The 19,948-nt window shown below is 39.9% G+C and overlaps 1 protein-coding gene across 3 annotated transcripts; it reads left to right on the top strand.

The window, feature by feature from the left end:
• Nucleotides 1-846: 846 nt before the first annotated feature.
• LOC145453867 (uncharacterized) lies at nucleotides 847-19,948 on the top strand. Of its 3 annotated transcripts, none has more exons than XM_080331834.1 (11): nucleotides 849-2,902; nucleotides 3,429-7,107; nucleotides 7,181-7,282; nucleotides 7,937-8,053; nucleotides 9,320-9,975; nucleotides 10,143-10,257; nucleotides 11,186-11,291; nucleotides 13,192-13,366; nucleotides 17,781-17,979; nucleotides 18,695-18,799; nucleotides 19,452-19,948. In XM_080331834.1, exons 2-11 carry the CDS (start codon nucleotides 6,971-6,973, stop codon nucleotides 19,525-19,527), a joined length of 1,788 nt encoding a protein of 595 aa, XP_080187960.1. In that variant the 5' UTR covers nucleotides 849-2,902; nucleotides 3,429-6,970; the 3' UTR covers nucleotides 19,528-19,948. The 3 variants fall into 3 exon arrangements, with proteins under 3 accessions (XP_080187962.1, XP_080187960.1, XP_080187961.1); XM_080331835.1 differs by having other exon boundaries at nucleotides 849-3,569; nucleotides 5,605-7,107; XM_080331836.1 differs by having other exon boundaries at nucleotides 847-7,107; nucleotides 7,184-7,282.

The raw sequence follows: 19,948 nt of genomic DNA, 5'->3' as shown, positions 1-19,948 counted from the left end.
AATAGGTAACCTAACAATTTTATCAAGTAGCCAGTACAATTTGAGAAAAAAAGTCATTTTTGAGCACCCCTAATGTTTACATTCGATAATCACCATAATGTGTGTCTTGTGCGAATGAAAATAATATAACCTTTGATTATGGTTGTGGGAATTCAACAGCTAGTCGTTTAGACTGCTTTAGACGTTTTTTGTAGTAGGCTGATTACTCGTAGAAAAAAGATATAATTAGTAATGATACTGATGTTAAATTACCAGTCAATCCGATATCAACATCAGAATCAGTTTACTAATTTTATTATCAGTTTATCAGCAAAGCAAAGGAACAGGTCCGACTTCATAAAACACAACAACCCGATTCTAAACCTGCTAGCGTTTAGCTTCATTCCGAATACCGCCAGGATTACGACGATTTTTCTGAGCGATATTTTCTAAAAAAAAACGACCCACGACCAGATGACAGACCTGATTTGATTTCGGGCTCGTCGCGCAGCCAACAATTTATCGAAACTGGATCAAAGAGCTTGGTTTCCTCTTTTATCCGTAAAACGCAGCGCTTAAACTAAAAAAAATTTGTTTGACATAGATAATTTACTATTCATGAGAAAATGTCTTACCGATAGAAAATCTAATGTTATCCACTCAACAGTATCAATCCTGATATAAAAAAAGTGATTCAGGCCAACATACTTATCAGAGCAACACAGGAATCCAATCAACTTTAGTCCACATTCGAATTCTAACCCTGCGTCCTCATTTTTTACAGAACAAAGCCGGCTGAAGTGAGGCGTGGCGGTTCAGTCGGTTACGAGAAAAAGCAGTTGTGATATCACAGGAGCCGAGTAGAGAAGGTCTTTTATGAATATTCTCCATAAAAGCGAATTGAGTGCATTGATTTTGCATTTAGATTTATATCTTTGTGTTTGTGAATCTTTTACTCGATAGTTTGGTCATTCAAGTTTCGAAGCGGGAGTTTCCACGATGATGGCCTTTCTTATGGTTTGCCCATTTTATTTGGGGTCATAATCAGTAACAGAGGCGCAAAACTATCAAGAATGCTTTGAGAGGGAACCCGCCGATAAATCCAATGCCAGTATGTGATGTTCTGGATGTAGGGATGATTCTTGTCGGCTAGAACAGATTTCGGTACGTTGTTAATGATTTCGAGAGCACCAGTTGTTTTGAATCGATAAAATATAAATAAACGAATCAAGATATCTTCTTGGAGCTGGAGGTACATACCTGCTGCAGCATGTATTCTATTTTTATTGCAATTTTGTTCAAGAAAACTGTCTGTCTACCTTCAATATTTCATGCTGGTGACGTCATATTGTGTGATACGATTGTTGCCATACGATGATCTTGTGATTCTGTACTAGTTGCTGACGATTACCCCTGACGAGTGTCAGCCGAAAATATTCGGGTTTATTTCAATATGAATATACTATTCAATTGTATAATGAAGTTCTGTACCTCCAAGAAGCTGTTCGTATACAATTGAATAAGATATTGATGTTGAAATAAACCCGAATGTATTCGGTTATCATTCGTCAGGTAGAATCGTCAGCTGCTAGTAGATAATTGAAAAGAACGTTGTATATCAGGAGATGAATTCGTATATTCCTGCATAATAAGTACAGGTAACTTCTGTGAAACACTGTTTCCCCTGATTATTTAGAGCCATAAAATGTATCAATGGAGAATAGATACTTCCTCTTTCGTTTCGCTCGAGTATTTTCATGCTCCTACGTCACCGAAATTTACTACGACAGATGTTCGATTGAATAATATATTCAGATTGAACTGAACCCGAATATATATGGCTGATACTCGTCGGGGGTAATCGCCAGCAACTGTTAGTGAGCAGCTATAACACAAAAATACTTATATAACCGTTTGTTAATAATCGCAAGCCGCGTATATTTCGTCAAGAGAAAGGCCTCCGTCGGCGAGATCCATAATCACAGATTTTTAGAATATTTGTACCAGGTTTCGGAAGTCTGAGCGGTTGTAGTGACGCCTGGGGCTAGTCGCTACGATTAGAATAATTGGCAACTTCCTAATTTACGTGATGGTTATGTTCGGATGTGCCGAATATCGTAACCAATTTGCGCCTTCTGACTAGTTTCACAGGCCGCAGAGATTCTCGTCCAAGCCAATAGAATCATCGAGACCTAGCCGCAGACATTTCGAGATAAAGCACCATTTACACTCGGACTGATTCCATTTGTTGGAGAGAGTCGGGATTTTTACCGCGGTAGAATCCCGATTTTTCGCCTACTAGCTTGAAAGTCGCCGATGTTGTTAAATGGCAGATTATTGGCGGGAAAATTGCTCGATGATTCATACCGGATGGTCGGGAGAATTTATGTTATTTTTGATGGTCCGGGAATCGATGATTCACTCTGAAAACCGTCTTTTAGATGGTGATGATTTTCGCGACTCGCCCGTGACCATCGTGATATTCAAAGGATTGATCTACTTCTAATTTCTATTAAGTGCAATTCACGCATTGAAAGTTTGGTTTGTGGGTGTGTTTGAAGCCAAAATATACCCTGACCCATAAATCAAGCTTTTAAATGATGTATGGTTGGAGGAAAATGCGCAAAAGTACAATAATATTGAAAATAACCCGAAATTTAATGTCTCAAATCATAATCCAGCTTCAAAACGATGGTAAATCCATAGAATCGGGTTTATCTATTTTCAATTCTAAATCCTCACTCCTGTTGCCCCGAGGCTGTGTGACGCATGAATGATTCCTTTTCGCGGTCACTGAAATTGCAAGTTTCGATCGAGGCAAGTTTGACTCCGGGCGTTGCACGCGCTCGGAGTTTTAGATCCGGGAGACCCGGTTCAAGGTGAAGAAAGGAAAGATTCGAATTGCGCCAAGTCCCTGTCTTTGGTAAGTATTGACTGATATTTCACGCAACTCGAATCTATCTTGCAGCCTTAGTTGAGCTTATTGTTAATCATTTTATTCTTTAAACGACACCACAAGATTGACTTGCAATGAAAAGATAGGGAGGTATCGAAACGAGTAGCCTCATTGTAACAATTTACTTTACTTCGAAGTATATTTTTGCTGACTTTCAAGTCGACACTTCTGGGGAATCTAGGCGTACTTGAGTGGAAAATATAGTTGGGATTGTATTGTGCGCTCTCGAGCATCTTGACTCTAGTTCGCGTCCGTGAAAACGAAACGGCTCTCTTGCGTTGGTTGCGGAGCTTCGTAATGATATCGGATGAAAGCTATAGCATTTCGTAATTCTGGCACGAATTCAGTAAGGTTATTAATATTTTATTTCTGATGGGGCGTCAGAAAGCAAAGTTGGAGTGTCCAGTGTCCGTCCATTGTAAATTGGAAGCGAGGCGTGCTTGAATTAAAATGAATGCGACGTCGAGGTGAAAGAAGTATATTAATGTTCCAGCGACCAGAGAAATCTTTTCCGCGTGTCCATTTTAATACGCTGGGCCCCCCATCGGCAGGTAGACGCGGAGGCAGCTAGAGTGATTGATTTCCATGGTCGGGAAGTCTCATGAGGCCCAGGATCTCAACACGAAAGGGACAGGTCAGTGTCAGAATATAAATAATTGCATCTGATCAGAACGGCACAAGATTGTGATAGATTACAATGAAAATATAGGAAGTTGTCGAAACGACTTTTGAGTAGCCTTTTAAATCAGACACTCAGCCGCGCTTAGGCGACGTAAAGAAGACCCGTGCACACTGCATGGAAAGTTTCTGACGATAACATAAATGGCCAAGCCATAAAGATGAGGTGGAGGTGGCGGTGGCATGTGTCGGAAGCAGGGCCGTAACAGCACTTCGTCAGCCCCCCCAAAACGTTGGTCTGCCCCCCCATATGCTGATAAACCAAACTTCTCTGGGGCTTCATGACAAAATCGGTCAATAAGATAGGGAATTACATATATATTGCTATCAATTTCTTGTCCTCTCTGCTCACGTAATCACATTAGCCGATAGAGCTGTGACTGTGAGGTGTCTTTGAAACTGTAGAGCCCGTAAATAATAACTGAACATCTTCGCGCGGGCGGACCCGTTGGTATGACTTCGTTATATGATGTTACTTCGTGACCTCCTGTCTGCTATATCAAAAAATATAGAATCGCCCAAACGTATACTAAACTGAAAGATCACACGATTTCAGATTGGTATTTCTTCAGTTGCATATAATTTGTTCCTACGGGATGGTATTTGTTTTGTGAGGTTCATATCGCCAAGACAGGAACATTTGGCGCCTATATGGACAATTAAGCCTATATGTATTTTGTATATATAACGAAGTTTTCGGTCAGTCCTTTACGGGTTACTTCCAAGGTTTTCTCGCTGCCGATCGTTCTGGCACATGCTCTTCTTGGAGTCGCATGTTACATGGCCTGAAACTTTATATGTCTTGGTGCGTCGTGGCGCGGTAATGGCCAATGCCGATATGCCCATTTCTATAGATATAAATGTTGTGTGTTTTTTCTTGGAGGAAGAGTGCCCAATAATTAAGAAATTTGGCGACTTAACATCGCGCCCAGCGCGAAAATTTTTTGAAAAAATTGCATAAATTTTCAAAAAATACTGTACAATTTATGCTTATTCACGAAATAATTTAGGGCCCCCTTCGAGCTCGCCCCCCAATTGGGGGGTTGGGGGTGCGGCAGTTACGGCCCTGGTCGGAAGGCACAATATATGAAATAGTGGTCTAGTAATCTTGAGCGCAGACGATGTTCGTCTGGTGGTATGTTTTTCACATGCTGGCAATCATCAACATTTCTACCTTGAGAAAAGTTCTTTTCTGTTGATTACAGGCGACAATGTTTCGCCGGTGAATCCACCAGGCGTGGTCGCATTATCGAATGTAACATTCGCATAGCTGCATTATTGCATACATATTCACAGTCCATTGGAGGCACATAGCAACATCAATATATAATTCAATAATATAGCCTAAGCATATTGAAATGAATCCGAATATTTTCGGCTGACGCTCGTCAGGGGTAATCGGCATTGATACAATTCAATTCAATAATTGCTAATAATTTCATCATTTCAATACACCACAAGACTGCGATAGAATGAAAGATGTGAATGTTTCGAAACAACTTGGAGTAGTCTACGAAATCAGACACCCACCTGACCTAGGCGATGTTCGAAAGGAGGCATGCACATTGAACAGTGCACACTGAATGGAAAGCAAAAGAAGATAGTAGTAAGGACAAGTGATAAAAAAGGTGGCATGTGTCGGAAGACGAGATCGATGTCAGGTCGTGGTCCGGTAAACTTGAGGGCTAACTAGAATGGATTCAGTAGAAATTGTTTGTATTTCGACTTGAATGTGGTCTAGTGGACATGATCGATGACTGTCGGATAGCCCGCGAGATACTGTTCCACAAATCAGATCCGGCATGTTTGATAGTGGTATGGTCTTTTTTGTCTACCGTATGGTAGTTGGACGTCTCGACGTGGACGCGCGTGTGTCGCCCCGGAAGTTCTTGTCAAGTCTCTACTAGTTCCTGACGACTATCCCTGATAAGTGTCAGCCGAAAATATTCGGATTCATTTCAATATCGATATATCATTCATTCACGAAACAGGCAGATTTCATCTGCTCTACAAGCCTTCGTTTCACACACAGCAGTCAGCACAGTAGGTCGCCACGCTCAAATCTGGGCGCGACGTAACGTTGCTTGTCTGAACAAAGAACTGGTTGCGTAAGTGTTATGATTTTTATGAAAAATCTGCTGATATGGAAGAAAATTGTTCTTGTTTTGAAGATAGCGTCATTTACCGCTACGTTTTGCCCGGGCATGGCGTTAGTTCTGGCCTTACCCGATCCGGCGAGCAGGTATGGAGATCGAATGTCAAATTTTCACGAGATTTGGCACCATCAGATCGAGGGCGGAACTTCCGGCATTTCTTGCGCTTCTCCGGCTTGTGACTTGTGGAAATAGGCTTAATATATCGCTTTGATTCGCGGCACGATGCCGCGTGACAGATTCGTCCGCACGACACACGATTTCTTTGCATTCGGGTGCTTTTCTTGTAATGACGTACCGGTATTAGCCGCTATCATGGCAAGTTTCAATTCACCACCAAAATTAGATTTTCAAATTCGTGTTTGTGTGCGATCCGTCGCGAACAAAGAACTGATGTAAGGTCAATTTGCAGCAGACTACCAATCAAGTTAGTTGACGCTCCACGAATTACTGTTTTTTGAGTAGTTCTAGTTCTAGTTGCGGATTTTGAAAAGTTGATATAGTTATCGAACAACTAGAAAACACGTGTCGTCGATTGGCGCGAGTGGTGAATCGTGATACCGGTGTTCTTTTGTGTGATATTCTTGCAGACATTGCCAGCTTAGAGTCATCACTACTGACAGTGGCATAGCCTGGGGTGGGTTTTAGGTACCCGTTTCAAACTCAAACCACCGTCTTTTTGAAATGCCGGTTGCATTTACAATTCACTAATTTGTATTATCACTGGTTGGTTGGCTATGTTTTAGTTAGTTGTTGATTTTTAAAGGTTGTTAGTTGTAGCCTAGTTGCTAGTTCTAGTTGTGCCTTTTGTAAAATTTGCTAGTTTGTACAAGTCTACAACTGGTAGTTGTCTAGCAACAGTTCAGTTGAATTTATTATTAAAAATTTCATCGTTTCAAAACACCGCAAGGTTGCGATACAATGAAAGATAGGAATGTGTGGAAACGACTTGGAGTAGCCTTTGAAATCAGACACCCACCTGGGCCTAGCAACACGTATTTTCCGCTGATGTCAAGGCATATTTGTTGTTGTTACCATACTGTGACAGTGACATATTATTACTCCTACAAAATTGAGAGTTTACGAATAAGTACAATACTATGCTGTTGTTCAGGTAGGCCTACTATTTTAGGATATTGTAGCCAATATAAGTCGCCCGATCGGCGTATATCTTCGACAGTCATTGTGGATGGGACCGTAGCTTATGGGTTCTAGCACGACCCTGGATTATCAAGATTTTTGTACGGATTTATCGACTAAAAATTTGAAACATGAGTCGGTGATACATATATCCACTCCGGCCAAAAAGAAATCAGATTTTGACCTCATATCGGAGGGCAGGTTGGTGTCAAAGCGACTTGATTTCAATCTCTACTACCGTATTGAAAGTTTGATTGGTATTGTTCTTTTGTAGCAGTGACGATATAACTCCAGTTAAAAATTTGCTTCCCACAAAACTGAGAAGATCACTCATGGACTGGTGTTCGGATGCGGGAGCCAAGCATCCAATGCAAATGTAAGATCGTTTCGGATTTCGTTTTTGTGGCCCACCCAGACACAGCTCAGCCGAAATGCCACTACTAAACACGACAGAAATATTCTGCCTTGTCCGGAATAATTTATTACTTAGAAAATATATAATTACTGTCAATTAAGGCTGAGCACATTGATTTGAGTACTGAAATATAAATCAAGTATTCATCCTAATAATTCGAATGGAGTGGTGTGGGATGATTTTTCCAGCACTGAAAATATATGATTCTTGCCACCAAGTGTCAATTTATCAGCGAGTATTATAGTTTCAAAACTATTTTGCACCGGAGAAGCCTTGAAGTCGCAATTAGTCGTATCGCGGTGTACGAAACATGTATTACAAAGCTACAAATTACAGTTGTGGTTTTGGTGTACGACTGGCATTATATTCTTTGTAGTAGTATAAAAGGTATATATTTGAACTTTCAAAATCCTTCGTACTGATATGATGTCATAATGTTCGATACTCGAATACTTGACTTGAAGCATAATTCCCAATTCAGAATCGATGCACTTTGGCGGACTTTGCCCAACCCTAGCTCAGACAATTTTGGACTGTCAGTCATCACGATTTTTGTTCACAGAACCCCCTCGTTGTGAAATGTGAACCACTGTTTTAGCATTATATTATTTGTAGGAGATCTCGGGGCCCGAAAAGGCGATTTTGCAAACCTGAAGACTACGTCGACTATGCAGATGATTTGAGCTTCCTTTTTGACGACGACCTCCCTGACCTAGAATGCCGGCCGAGAAGGTATTTTTCATTCGCATTTTGGCGCACGACATCTGGCAACCAATCTTCTGCCCAGACTTCGACAACAAAAAGGCCTGGAACCTCTAAATTAGATTAAATTCTGATCTAATTTGTGCAATGTTTGTATGCTCTCACTTTAACTCCAATTTCTGTTGTTCCTGAAAATGCTACAGAAGAACTGTATCGTGCCAAACGAGTGTACAGACATTTGCCATTTTCATGCTTATGAGAATAAGATGTTATGAACCACATTTGATTTTTGTTGAATTTCTTCCTAAATCGCAATTTTATTCAAATTTCAGAGTTTTCGAAAATTAAGTAATTCCAATTCTAAATCTGATTTGGAAAAGCAGAAAATTTTCTCGTTATTCAACTGTACTGCTTGCTGCACTGATGAAGTCTGTTACTAGCCTAGTTGTTTGGTTTCCAAATTTTTAATGTAAATTGGTAAAAAATTGTTCAATAGATAGCAGAGTTGACAACTAGAAAATTTTCAGCTTTTTCAAATTAGACTTAAATTGAAATTACTTAATTTGCAGGCTAAAAAGCGAGCCGACACTCTGATTGCCAGATCTTATATTATTGGTGCCGCTTTACCGATCTAACGCCTTGGTTGGGAGTACTAGGACTCTTGGGACAGTCCTATGTTATACAAAATTTTGAGAGATTAAGTGCAGTCTATACTGAAGAAGTTACGTAGGCCAATTCAATTTGATTTTCAAAAGTTTGCTGTCAAGTTCTGTAACTCTAAGCATGATATGTCTTGTCCCAACGAGCAACGACTATTAGCATAGCATGGATACAGACACTAGCTTTTCAAAAAATCTTAAGTCGTCATTTACATGAAATGTGTCACGCGAATTTTCGATTTGTGATGAAGCAATGTAATGGACTAAGACAATGAAGAAAACCATTCACAATGAAGATGTCCCTGATGACTCGTTCTCCCAATGTGAAAGGCAGTGTGGTCAGAGTACAGTTCCATGACCTTCCTGCGCACAGATTTTGGATAGTTTTCTGAAGCATAATTGCTTGACAACATTGTATATGAAAGCGCATCATGGTCGAAACCTTATACTCCAATCTAAATTTGTGAGTCCACTTAAAATGATAGCATAAAAACATTTCACAAGTTAGATTATAATTAGATTACCGGTGTTTCGCTGTAATTAGTCTAATTTAACAACTAGTACTAGAATGATCTGGTCCAAGATCGTTCTAATTGTAATCTAATCTCAGAAAAAAACTCTGCCTCTGATTACGCAGGAAAGCTCGCAAAAGAAGGCCGCACTTGCTCACAAAACCGGAAGATTGCTCCGTTGATTTATTTTCAACCTCTGGAAGTGACGCGAAGAGCGATATCTCCGAATCGGAGAGTCCGAGATTACAAAGTGTTTCGGAGGAAGCCATTTCTAGTAGAAAACGTCACAACTCGCCCGCTTGCTGCGAAAGGAAAAGGCAAAAGTTAGATAATGATGCAAACGCCAGGAAGTCGCAATCGAGCAGGAAACTACAACAGACTTTGAAATTAAACTGGGATTTGAATAAATCGGTGAATTTGAACCCGAAAGTGAGTCTAACCCCGATTGAAGACGACACTGTGACGGGTAGAAGATATTTTACTTCAACGCTGGACACTTTTGACGGCCAAGAAAAATGTACGGGCAAACTTAGTCGATATAAATTGAGTATCGCGGAAGATGAACCGTGCGGGGACATTGAATTTGTGGACAGTCCCGATTCCGGGTTCAGTTCCGAAACGAGCTGCTCGGCCGGGACTCCGGAAGCGGAAATTGTCCGAAATCTCGTGACTCAAAAAACGAATCTCGAGTCGCGAGTCAAAGAAGAGACTCGTTTGAATTTGGATGGAGAGTCGGTGATGCGGAAAGAGCGTCTTGAGAGGGAGAAAAAGAGAATGGAAGGTCGGTGAAATGAGTAGGAAATGACGTGGAATGTTCAAATATGTACCTCTTACGGGACTGCAAAGAATCTAATTTTTTCAAGTTATGAAATTGTGTATTCTATCTTCCATGCCACTATGCATTTATTTCAGCTTTTCGCCTCTCACGCATCCCATTTTTCCTTGCAGAAGAGAAAGAAATTCGAGAGAGATATCGGTGTTTGTGGGAGGGGTGTCCGAATCCGTTGCAAAGTTTGAGCAGCTCGGAACTTCACCAACATCTTGAGAGATATCATGTCGAAAAGTGAGCGGTTCTTACCATAATGTAGTGCTTGTCAAAATTTGTCCAACTACTAATTTTTTTTTACTAAACGGCGAGATAGCGTAATGGTGGGGCGTCCGGCTTGTTGATCGTTCGATGTACTATTTTTAGGTGGTACACAGATGGAAGTGTGAACAACTGAACGTGCCTTGGAGTTGACTTTCATCAAAATACACCAACCAAAACTCTGTCAACAAAAGGAGTTCGTGTACCACCTAAAAATTGTACATTGAACGCTCTCTCTTTCATGCTGGTGATGTCATATTTTGTGATATGATTGTTGATATACAATGTTCTTTCCAATTCTCTGCTAGTTGCTGACGATTACCCCTGACGAGTGTCAACCGAAAATATTCAGGCTCATTTCAATATGAATATACTATTGAATTGTATATTGAAGTTCTATGCACACTGTACAGAACATGTGTATGCATATCATGAGTCTGTGTATGTGCAGCAAAAAGATCAAGGACATACCGGTACGTCATTTTCACGAACGCGTGCAGATTTGTACCAAATGTTTCTTATGCAGCGATACGACAAGGTTTCTAGGATTCCTCGGCGGAAAATAGTATTGAAATTATCATTTTTGTAGAAAAATTAACTATTTGTGGCAAGGAGAGTGTAGTTTCAATGCTCTAAAAATCATCTCTCACTTCGCTACTCAAATCGTTAGAATTAATACTCATTTCAGGTTTGAGTGCTCGTATCATTGTGCTCATCCTTGCTCATGAGATCCTTGGTTTTTCCTTGTCAATCTTCTGTGATGTAATCATCACATGGTGCATTTGTAGCGGTTTTAGCCACTGCAAAGGACAACTAATTGTAGGCAATTAAGAACAAAAACAGTCAAACTCCTCGCATGCCACCACAGATTGAGAACCAGTGTCATGACATTATTTTTTTGCAGCTTCTCATGCCGATGGTCTGGCTGCAAAGTGTTCGGAAAAGCCTCTCGCAAATTGTCATTTCTTCAACGGCACATTTCCGAACACAGCGGAGAGAAGCCATACAAGGTAAGTGCTAGGGCTGTTTCATCTTCGTTAGGCTGGCTAAAAATCTGCTGCTCACCAAATTCGGTTTCATTGTTACATAGAAGCAAAGCTGTTAGAGCTCGATATATTGAATTTATGCAAAAAAATAATTAAAATTTATTTCTACAAATTTTACTGGTGTTGGTGAAGTTTCCTGAAAAACGATGCAAAACAAATTTGACTTCATTCCAATTTCTATAAGTTATTGGAGCTTGAAATTTTTGATTTGAAATAATAGTATTTACGGTGAGTAAATCTACAATTAATAATGATTTTGAAAGGATTGTTCAAATCTAACTTTTCACTTCAAATTTGTTGCTGGCTACATGATTAAATTGTTGGGTTGAGTTGTTCCAAAAAACGATGCATAATAAATTTGGCCCAGTCCCGATCTGTAGAAGTGAGGCTGATGGAATATAAAATTTTGGATTTGAAATTATTGTATTTGTTGTGAGTAAATCAATGATTAAAATTAAATAATTTTCGGTCGTAAATACTATATTACGAGGTTCTAATGCAGTGGTTCTCAACCGGGGGTCCGCGAAGCATTTCCAGGGGGTCCGCGAAGCCTCAAAATAGTCGATAAGCAAATTTGTACTGATTTTAAATTTGGAAAATCACGAGTCAGTTACGCTTCATTACTGGTAAGACTCTAGAGCTCACATCAACAGAATAACAGTCTGAGATGGAATAGCTTACCGTGTAGACTCATTTTAATTGCTAAAATTGCCATCAGACTACGGACACAACATTTTCCTGTTTAGAGATGTTTTGTTAGGGATTGTGGAAAAAAAGTTGGATGAGTAAGGTGTTGAGAAAATGTTTACAAAAATCCAATCTCATCTTCGATATATAAAATCATTTTTTCAAAATAACTTCAAGATAAATTGCTAGATCAGTGGTTCTCGAACTGAAGGGCGCACCCTCCATGGGGGGCGTGAAAGCATCTGAAGGGGGCGCGAAGCTGCGGCCAACTGAAAGTTGTGTCTCGCTGCGGTTTGCCTCCAATTCATGGTTGTTGCCCGGTGTATAGTCCGGATTTCGTATTTGAGAACTCTATCAACAACAGTCATAACCTTCCATGCCATCAAACTATCCTTAGCGATTCCTAGCACTCTGGTTTCATTTTGTGATATGACGATAAGGGGGTGCGAAATTTTTCACTATATCCTAAAGGGGGCGTGTCTAAAAAAGTTTGAGAACCACTCTGCTAGATCGAAATGGCTAGGCTTGACAATATATGTTGCGATTATGTGTCGTCGGATGCGTATTATTATTACATTCGCCACCGCCACCTATATTGTGGAAATGGATTTTCGGCACTCGCTAATATCCTATCGAAGGCGCGGATTTCCAAGACACGACCACGTATTTCAAGAAATGCGTTTGCAGAATTCGCTTTGAAATAATAAAAGCCAGGTGACACAACTTCTACATGGATAGTATTATGATCTTATTTGAAAGAAAAGTCATTATGTTGCTCTTTATCACTGAGCCTACAGTCATGAGGTCAGATGACTATTGCACGATAATTGAGCTAAATCTGAACTAAAACTATGTGGGGGTCCGCGGGGGTCGTCAAGGTCCGAAAGGGGTCCGCGAAGACAAAAAGGTTGAGAACCACTGTTCTAAAGCATACTTAGTTGTGGCATAATCCATGTTGTTACTACATGATAAAATTGTTCAGTTGGAATTATGTCAAATTTATTTTGCATAGTTTTTGTAGATAACTCATCAATTTCTTGCGGAAATAGTAACATTTAGAAAAAAATTAATTTTTTGGAATAAATTCAAAATTTTCAAAACTCCTACGCGTTCACATTTACCAGTTGGAATCGAGCAAACGTATTGTAGCGCTATAATGTATATCTTTCTGCTTCAGTGCATCCTGGATGGTTGCGACGCGTCATTCTCGTCGATCGCGGGTCGGAAACGTCATGTCGAATCTCATTACTCGGAGGTTTCCTGTCCCAGAGCAAGAGTAGCAGGCGATAATTCTTCCTTCTCAAGATATCTGTTGAATTCGCGGAGGATCAAGGACAAACGGAAAACTCTCGGTATGGAAATATACGATATGCGATGCATTTTCGTGTGTTTTGGCCATTTTAATATTTTTTTGAAATTTTATACTACTTCTACTTGACAATTTTGAGTTTTTTTCCGTTAAAACTAGGCCGAGTATACTTACTAAATTGTAAAATTTCCAATTTCTTTTATCCTTAATGCCTGAAATATAACCATAACCATTAGGGTTGTTCAAAATTTGGAAAATGTTTGGAATTCTGCGTGTCCATCGCTTATTCTGTAGATTATTGTTAAAAAACAATAATGGGCTTGAAAGAAGCTCGCAGGAAAGCCGCTAACATTTGTCTAAATGCGTTTGAAAGTAGCCGTCGGCGAGTGGGCGGGGAATCGATGAAGTGGGCGGGCAAAGAGAAGCCATTAATCCTGATTGGTTGAAGCCGGTAATAATAAGCTAATGATTGGCTGAAAGACCGACTTTGTGAACACTGCTGGTAACGATTTTTGCGTGCTGTTGTGCAGTCGTTTCTGTTGGTGGCATTACAGACATGATATATTGCCTTTGTTAATGTTGTCACCAAGAGTCCATAGTACAACATCGCAACCGCCTAAGTTAATATCTACCTGCAGAAAGTGCTATGTATTGCACAGGTGCTCTCGCTAGTTGAGATACGAATAAACTAGATGCATGCATATTGCTACCTTTCCAAAAGTTACTGACAGTGAGTGAAACTCAAAAATTTACCACCAGGAGTCAACATCTTGATAGTACTTGTTATGACTGGTCGACGTCTCACCCATAAACAAACGCATATTACACTTTTATTCACAATTGAATGAAGGCGAAAAGCACTATTTACAAAAGACATTAAAAAAGTACGTTGCAGATCAGTGTTGCATTGTCAGGCACAAGTTGCAGATTACAGGCTTTTGATTAGAGTTAACTTCCTGCTGTCTCCAACTGTCTTCCTATGCTGTTCCACAGCTTGAAGCAGACTGTCTCTTTGTTGTTCATTGTCAGTCAAGATTGCAGCATAGTCTGTGCTTAGCTTTACACCTCGTTCTGCGGCATCATTAACGACTTTGACAGAACTGATGTAGGAGCTCATTCTGGTGTAGGAATCTGATAAGTGCCAAACATCAACCAGTTGAGCTAGCCACGCCCCAGAGCATTCAAAAACATCAAATATGTACCACGACTGTGGCCCAATAAAATCAGACAAAGTAGTGTCCTTGTTGATGCGTACAGTTGCATTCAACGAGGGCGGGCCTCTACTGAAACTTGAAGTTCGCTCTACCTGTAGGAGCGTCTTTGCCATATTTTCTCGGGTTTCATTGCTTTCACTCGGCGAAAACAAGGCATGTACAGCGGTTTCCTCCACGATATACCAGTCATGCATTAAAAGCTTTTGTGAAGCAGCTTTGGAAACTTGTTCATCATGTTCCTTGTAACTCAACATGTCCTGGATGAATCTCAAGTCATTACCGGCTGCATCACGACCGATGCTGGAAGCAACCCAGGCAGGGATATAGAAGAGAACTAAAAATAAATTGAAGCGATGCAGCAGTTCCACTTCTTCAGATTTGTAATGTAACTGATCAGCCCACATGAACATCTTCTGAGCATACAGAATTGTGCCCATCCACCTTGCATGGTGTGTTGCACCAGGTTTGTGATGATGTATATCTCCATCTGCACCGAGAACGGCAAGAGCATTAGTCTCACATTGTTTGTAGTCATCCCGTGTGAAGAAATCTTTTCTGGCGAGTAGTAGCTTGAAGTTCTCAACTGTCATTGCTGCTCGTTCTTTAAAGCATGTAGGAATAGTCAGAGTCTTGAATTGCTGTTTTCTGTCAAGACTGCTCCAGCTCTTCTTAAGGTGGGCAAACCATGTGTTCTCTGGTCCAGTTGTTGCTTTTCCAAATAAACATTTCCAGACGTCTTTGACTACTAGCTCATACACATGGTGCCGACACGCATGGTAAAAAACCTTCTTTCCTAGAAGGTCCTCAAGGATCTTCGCTGCACCCTTCTTCCAGCCGCTGTTGCTTGCTGTGGTGTCAAAAACCAAAGCTGTTACAGCATCTTGTATATCCCACTTTTTAATTATGTCGAAAGTAGTTTCAGCTTGTGTCTGACCTGCCGCATTTTGTATCTTCTGAATTCCAAGTAGTTTTCCTTCCGAGTATTGAGGTTGACAAGATAGAACAATTGACAAAGCTTCATATCGATTTCCTAATCTATCCTCTGTGAGCTTTCCATCCCAATGAATGGCAACATGCTGTGGTCTATTTTCGGCAAATTTTTCCAAAATGTCCTGAGATATTTCCAGGCGATTTGTTTCCCTGGCTCTCTTCGTTGAAGATCTTGACAGGGAGAACATGGCTATATCTCCTCCACAAGCCTTAATAAATGCTCCCATCAGCATCGTTGCATCGTTGTCAGTTACTTGCAATCGATCCAGAGCTTGGGAAACATGCGTATTTTTCATAATATTTTAGGTGCCATCAGTTTAATGGATTGGGTCGAGGTGCCAAGTCCAACATCAGCATCATAGTCAGAACTTGAACTCAAACTGTCACCCTCTTTTGAAGATGACGATGATGCTAAAACAACATAGTCACAACTTGAGTCGTGTGAAACGTTTTCAACAGTTTGATCTGCAATGGCTGCTGTTTTCTTTTTGAGGTCTTTAGCCAGAATTTTGTCTCTTCCCAACATTACTGACTGGCGAGATTGCCGTTGATCTTCATAAAATGCAATGTCTTCAAGCTTTCTTTCATGTGATGGATAAATGTCATTTTTTATTGTTGTTATGGCATCTCTACTTCCAATATCCCACAGCTTGTCCAAATCATCAGTGAATTTTCTCCTCTTACCCTTGGGATCACTTTCCTGTTTCGGATTCTTCTTCAGATCACGCCATCTTTCGTGCAGGTTTTGAAGTGATCGCACCACATGTGATTTCTGCATTGTTGCAATTCTCGCCATTTTCCACACTGTCATTACATCATCCACCACCACAGTACATAGTTCATGAGTAGGGGTTGACTGAGGACAATGCTCTTTCAGATGCAGCAAGTAACTCATTACTTCTCGTATAGTAGGTAATCTCGAGCCACAGATGTAATCGCAAGTATATCCGACCAAGTACTGCTCAGATTTGGATCTTGTTCTTCGCTGCGGCATGTGTGCAATCTTTCGCCGTTTTGCCTCTGCCATGACTGCACTATTGTTGCTCCAAAGCATAAACTACTGCTATCGACTGTGAAGCATTCAAAGAACACGTGTTACAGTACTACTAATGACTCATCAACACACAACGCGCTTGTACAGAACCACAACCGCTACTAACAGACTCTACCTCAGCAAAACAGACTTTCAATTTAGTAAAGCGAAGCTCCCGAATCCGAGTCAGCTGTTGCAGTAATCAGTGAAGCTTAGCCGATTACCCAATCAAGAACCGTGGTTTCGTGATTGCCCGCCTCTGCTGTCGGTTGCCCGCCCACTCTTCAACAACGACTTTCAAATGCATTTAGACAAATGTTAGCGGCTTTCCTGGGACCTTCTTTCAAGCCCATTATTGTTTTTTAACAATAATCTAAAGAATAAGCGATGGACACGCAGAATTCCAAACATTTTCCAAATTTTGAACAACCCTAATAACCATGGCCGGAAAAAACGGAGATGTTAGTGAAATTTGAATTTTCAAAACATGGAAACGCACGCTTCATCTTTTCTGATTGCGGAACTAATTAGACAATAATTCGAAGTTATTTTCAGCGAATCAGCAAGACTAGGCCCACTGAAACTTAAATTTTATCAAGGGAAAAAGGACAGAAGAAATGATACAAAGAAACAACTTAAAAAGGCAGAAGGAAGAACAGATTCTCTTGGGGCCTTTTAGTGTAAACACTGCATTGAAATTGAAGTTATCAACGTAACAGTGTGACTTTTAAATGGTCACAATTAATTGAAATGGCTTGCTCTACCGGAAACCATTTTTGAGATAGAAAAAATCAACGGGTGAACTTGAAAATTGGAAGATTCACATAATTATCTTGGGATGCTGAAGATTGAATCTTGTAAAAATAAAACAATCCCATTTTTTCAAATTTTACATGATACCTATCGTAGGTATAAACAAACGGTCTATCTTGTGCTCTGGAACTGTTTTAATTAATAAAGAGCATGGAGGAAAAAATTCACATAAAACGTTCGGTGTGATATTTTTTCCCAAAAATTAGTTTGGAAACTCATATCATTTGATGCAAATGGAAAAAACTTTGACCGTAAACGAACAAAGTTGTCAAATTTAGATATAAATTGTTATATTAGTTTTGAAGTTATGGGCGTTTCACTGATTATCCAATTTTGGGGTAATTTCCCCCCTTGAGCTCCGGATTGCAAAACTTACTGATTAGAGTATAATATGAACTTATTTTCAGCGAATCGGCACGATTGCATGGACGTCGGGACTCTGACTCTTATCCGGGATGCTCTGGTTCAAAACGAGGTCTCCACAGAGACGAGATACGGCTCGATATCAGACGTAGAGGTCGTCACTTTTCGGGCAGAGGTCAAGGGTCGCAGGCGGAATCAAAAGGGGAACAAAGAGATTCTCGTTGAATGGGAGCCAAAAGAAATGTGAGATTTGTTGAAAAACTTGTCAACATTTCAAATCCATTGTCTCACCCAGAGTGGGACAACCAAAAAATTTTCATGCTTTCCGAATTAGGCTATGGAATTATAGCTACACATTTACCAAATTAGATTGAAATTAGAACTACACATCTTTTTCCGAATTAGACTAGGATTAGAATCATGGCTACACAGTTTTTCAAAATTTGACTGGACATATAGCTACACAGTTTGTTTTTGAAAGCTTACAATTAGAATTATAGTTTCACAAATTTTTGTTACGACTACAGTTATAGCTACTCATTTTTTTTTTCATTTATTACACTAGAATTAGAATTATCTACAGTATATTGGAATTATATTATAATTAGAATTATAGCTGCATTTTTTTTCTTCAAATTATACTACAATAAGAATGATTTTTGAATGCTACACAATTTTTCCAAATTAGACTAGAATTATGGTCATAACTAAGCATTTTTTTCGGAATTAGCTTAGAATCATGATTACTGAAAGCTTTGAAATGGAATCAAGTTCGGTTGATATCAAACGCTAGCTGATTCTCATGACCATGAGAATGGCAAATGTCTGTTTACCAAGCTTGGCTCGTTTCGCACGAGACAGTTCTGTAGTATTTTCAGGGAAAGTGGATTACTGTAATTATACAACTAGAATTATTAGCTATCTGCGGCTTTTGACCCTATTCGTTTCAATTTGTCAGGATATCTTCTGAATGGGTTCTGGAGTCTGAATTCCAATCTGTGAAGCGTGTGAAGCGGAACCAACTTCCTGATTGTGCAAGACAACCGTTGCAAGACATTCTCTTGTGAGTAAGCCTCTGTGGCAAACTACTTGAACTGTTCACAAGTAATAGATAGCTTTTGTGTGATTACTCGAGTGGACACTGCAAAAAGTAAGTAACATCTCGAGCGTATCTACTTCCCATAACTCCTTGCTCGAGTGCTATTCGGGCTGTCCCATTTCTACTTTTACAAGTAGTGAATAGCATTAGTTTAGTTTCAATACTTTTAAGTACGGTGTGTGGAAAGCCTTGAAACATCGATTGGTTGCATCGCAGCATACGAAACATGTACAATACATGTAGTGGAAATGACATATCTGTGTAGTCGTGATCTACACACAGCATTGTCAGGAAGTGCAATGTAACAGACACTGTCGAAAAAAAATACCAAATTATATTTAATGTGATGTAGAACTGGCGTTATATTCTTTATGGCCGTATAAAAGTTATATTATATATATATATTTAAACTTTCCTCATCAATCAGAACGAGTAATACTCGATTTAGATTTTGTGCGGCCAACGATATACTGCAAAAATTCCTCGACCAAATCTACTTCTCGTTCACTCTATGCTTATGCTGGAAGTAGTTTCAACAATTTATTACTCCTACCTGTAATTGAAAAGGAATTTTCAGCGTTTTCCACAAGCAGTCACGTAATGTAATTTGTTGCAGCTTCGGAAGGAAATCCAGAAGTCGCAAACCAGGACTCGCGGATTTCGAAAGCCCGTCCATCTTTGTTAAGTCTTGAGGTTTTGTACATTTCCAACTGAACATTTTTAATCCAGAGGACCTGCGGAAATTCAACTATTCCACGTTTGGCTCGAAATACGGTGCTGTTTTGGACGCAAAATTTTTCTACTTCCAAAAATATTCGACTCGCTAATTTTGCCTTTAAATTATTTTCCGATCCTATTTAAATTCCTTTGCAAACGAAACCCCATTTCTAGCTCTTTTGTAATTGCTGTGACGCAGCCATGCAAGCAATTGTTCTGTCGCAAAAGGGACAATTGATTTATTGTAAGTGCATGTCCTCAGAGTTTGTCGTGATGTCACATTGATATGACGCTGTCTAATATGAAGAACCGTTTTACGTTCGCGTGTTTTGTAGAATTTCGTTTTTTGGTTGTCAGTACTTTTTTGAAACTGTGTATATATTGGATACCAATGCA

This window comes from Botryllus schlosseri, chromosome 13 (assembly GCF_051294905.1).
Source record: "Botryllus schlosseri isolate E-star chromosome 13, Bs_hap1, whole genome shotgun sequence".
Lineage (NCBI taxonomy): Eukaryota > Metazoa > Chordata > Ascidiacea > Stolidobranchia > Styelidae > Botryllus > Botryllus schlosseri.
The sequence above is the reverse complement of the archived record's forward strand: the minus strand, read 5'-3'. Positions and strand labels throughout refer to the sequence as shown.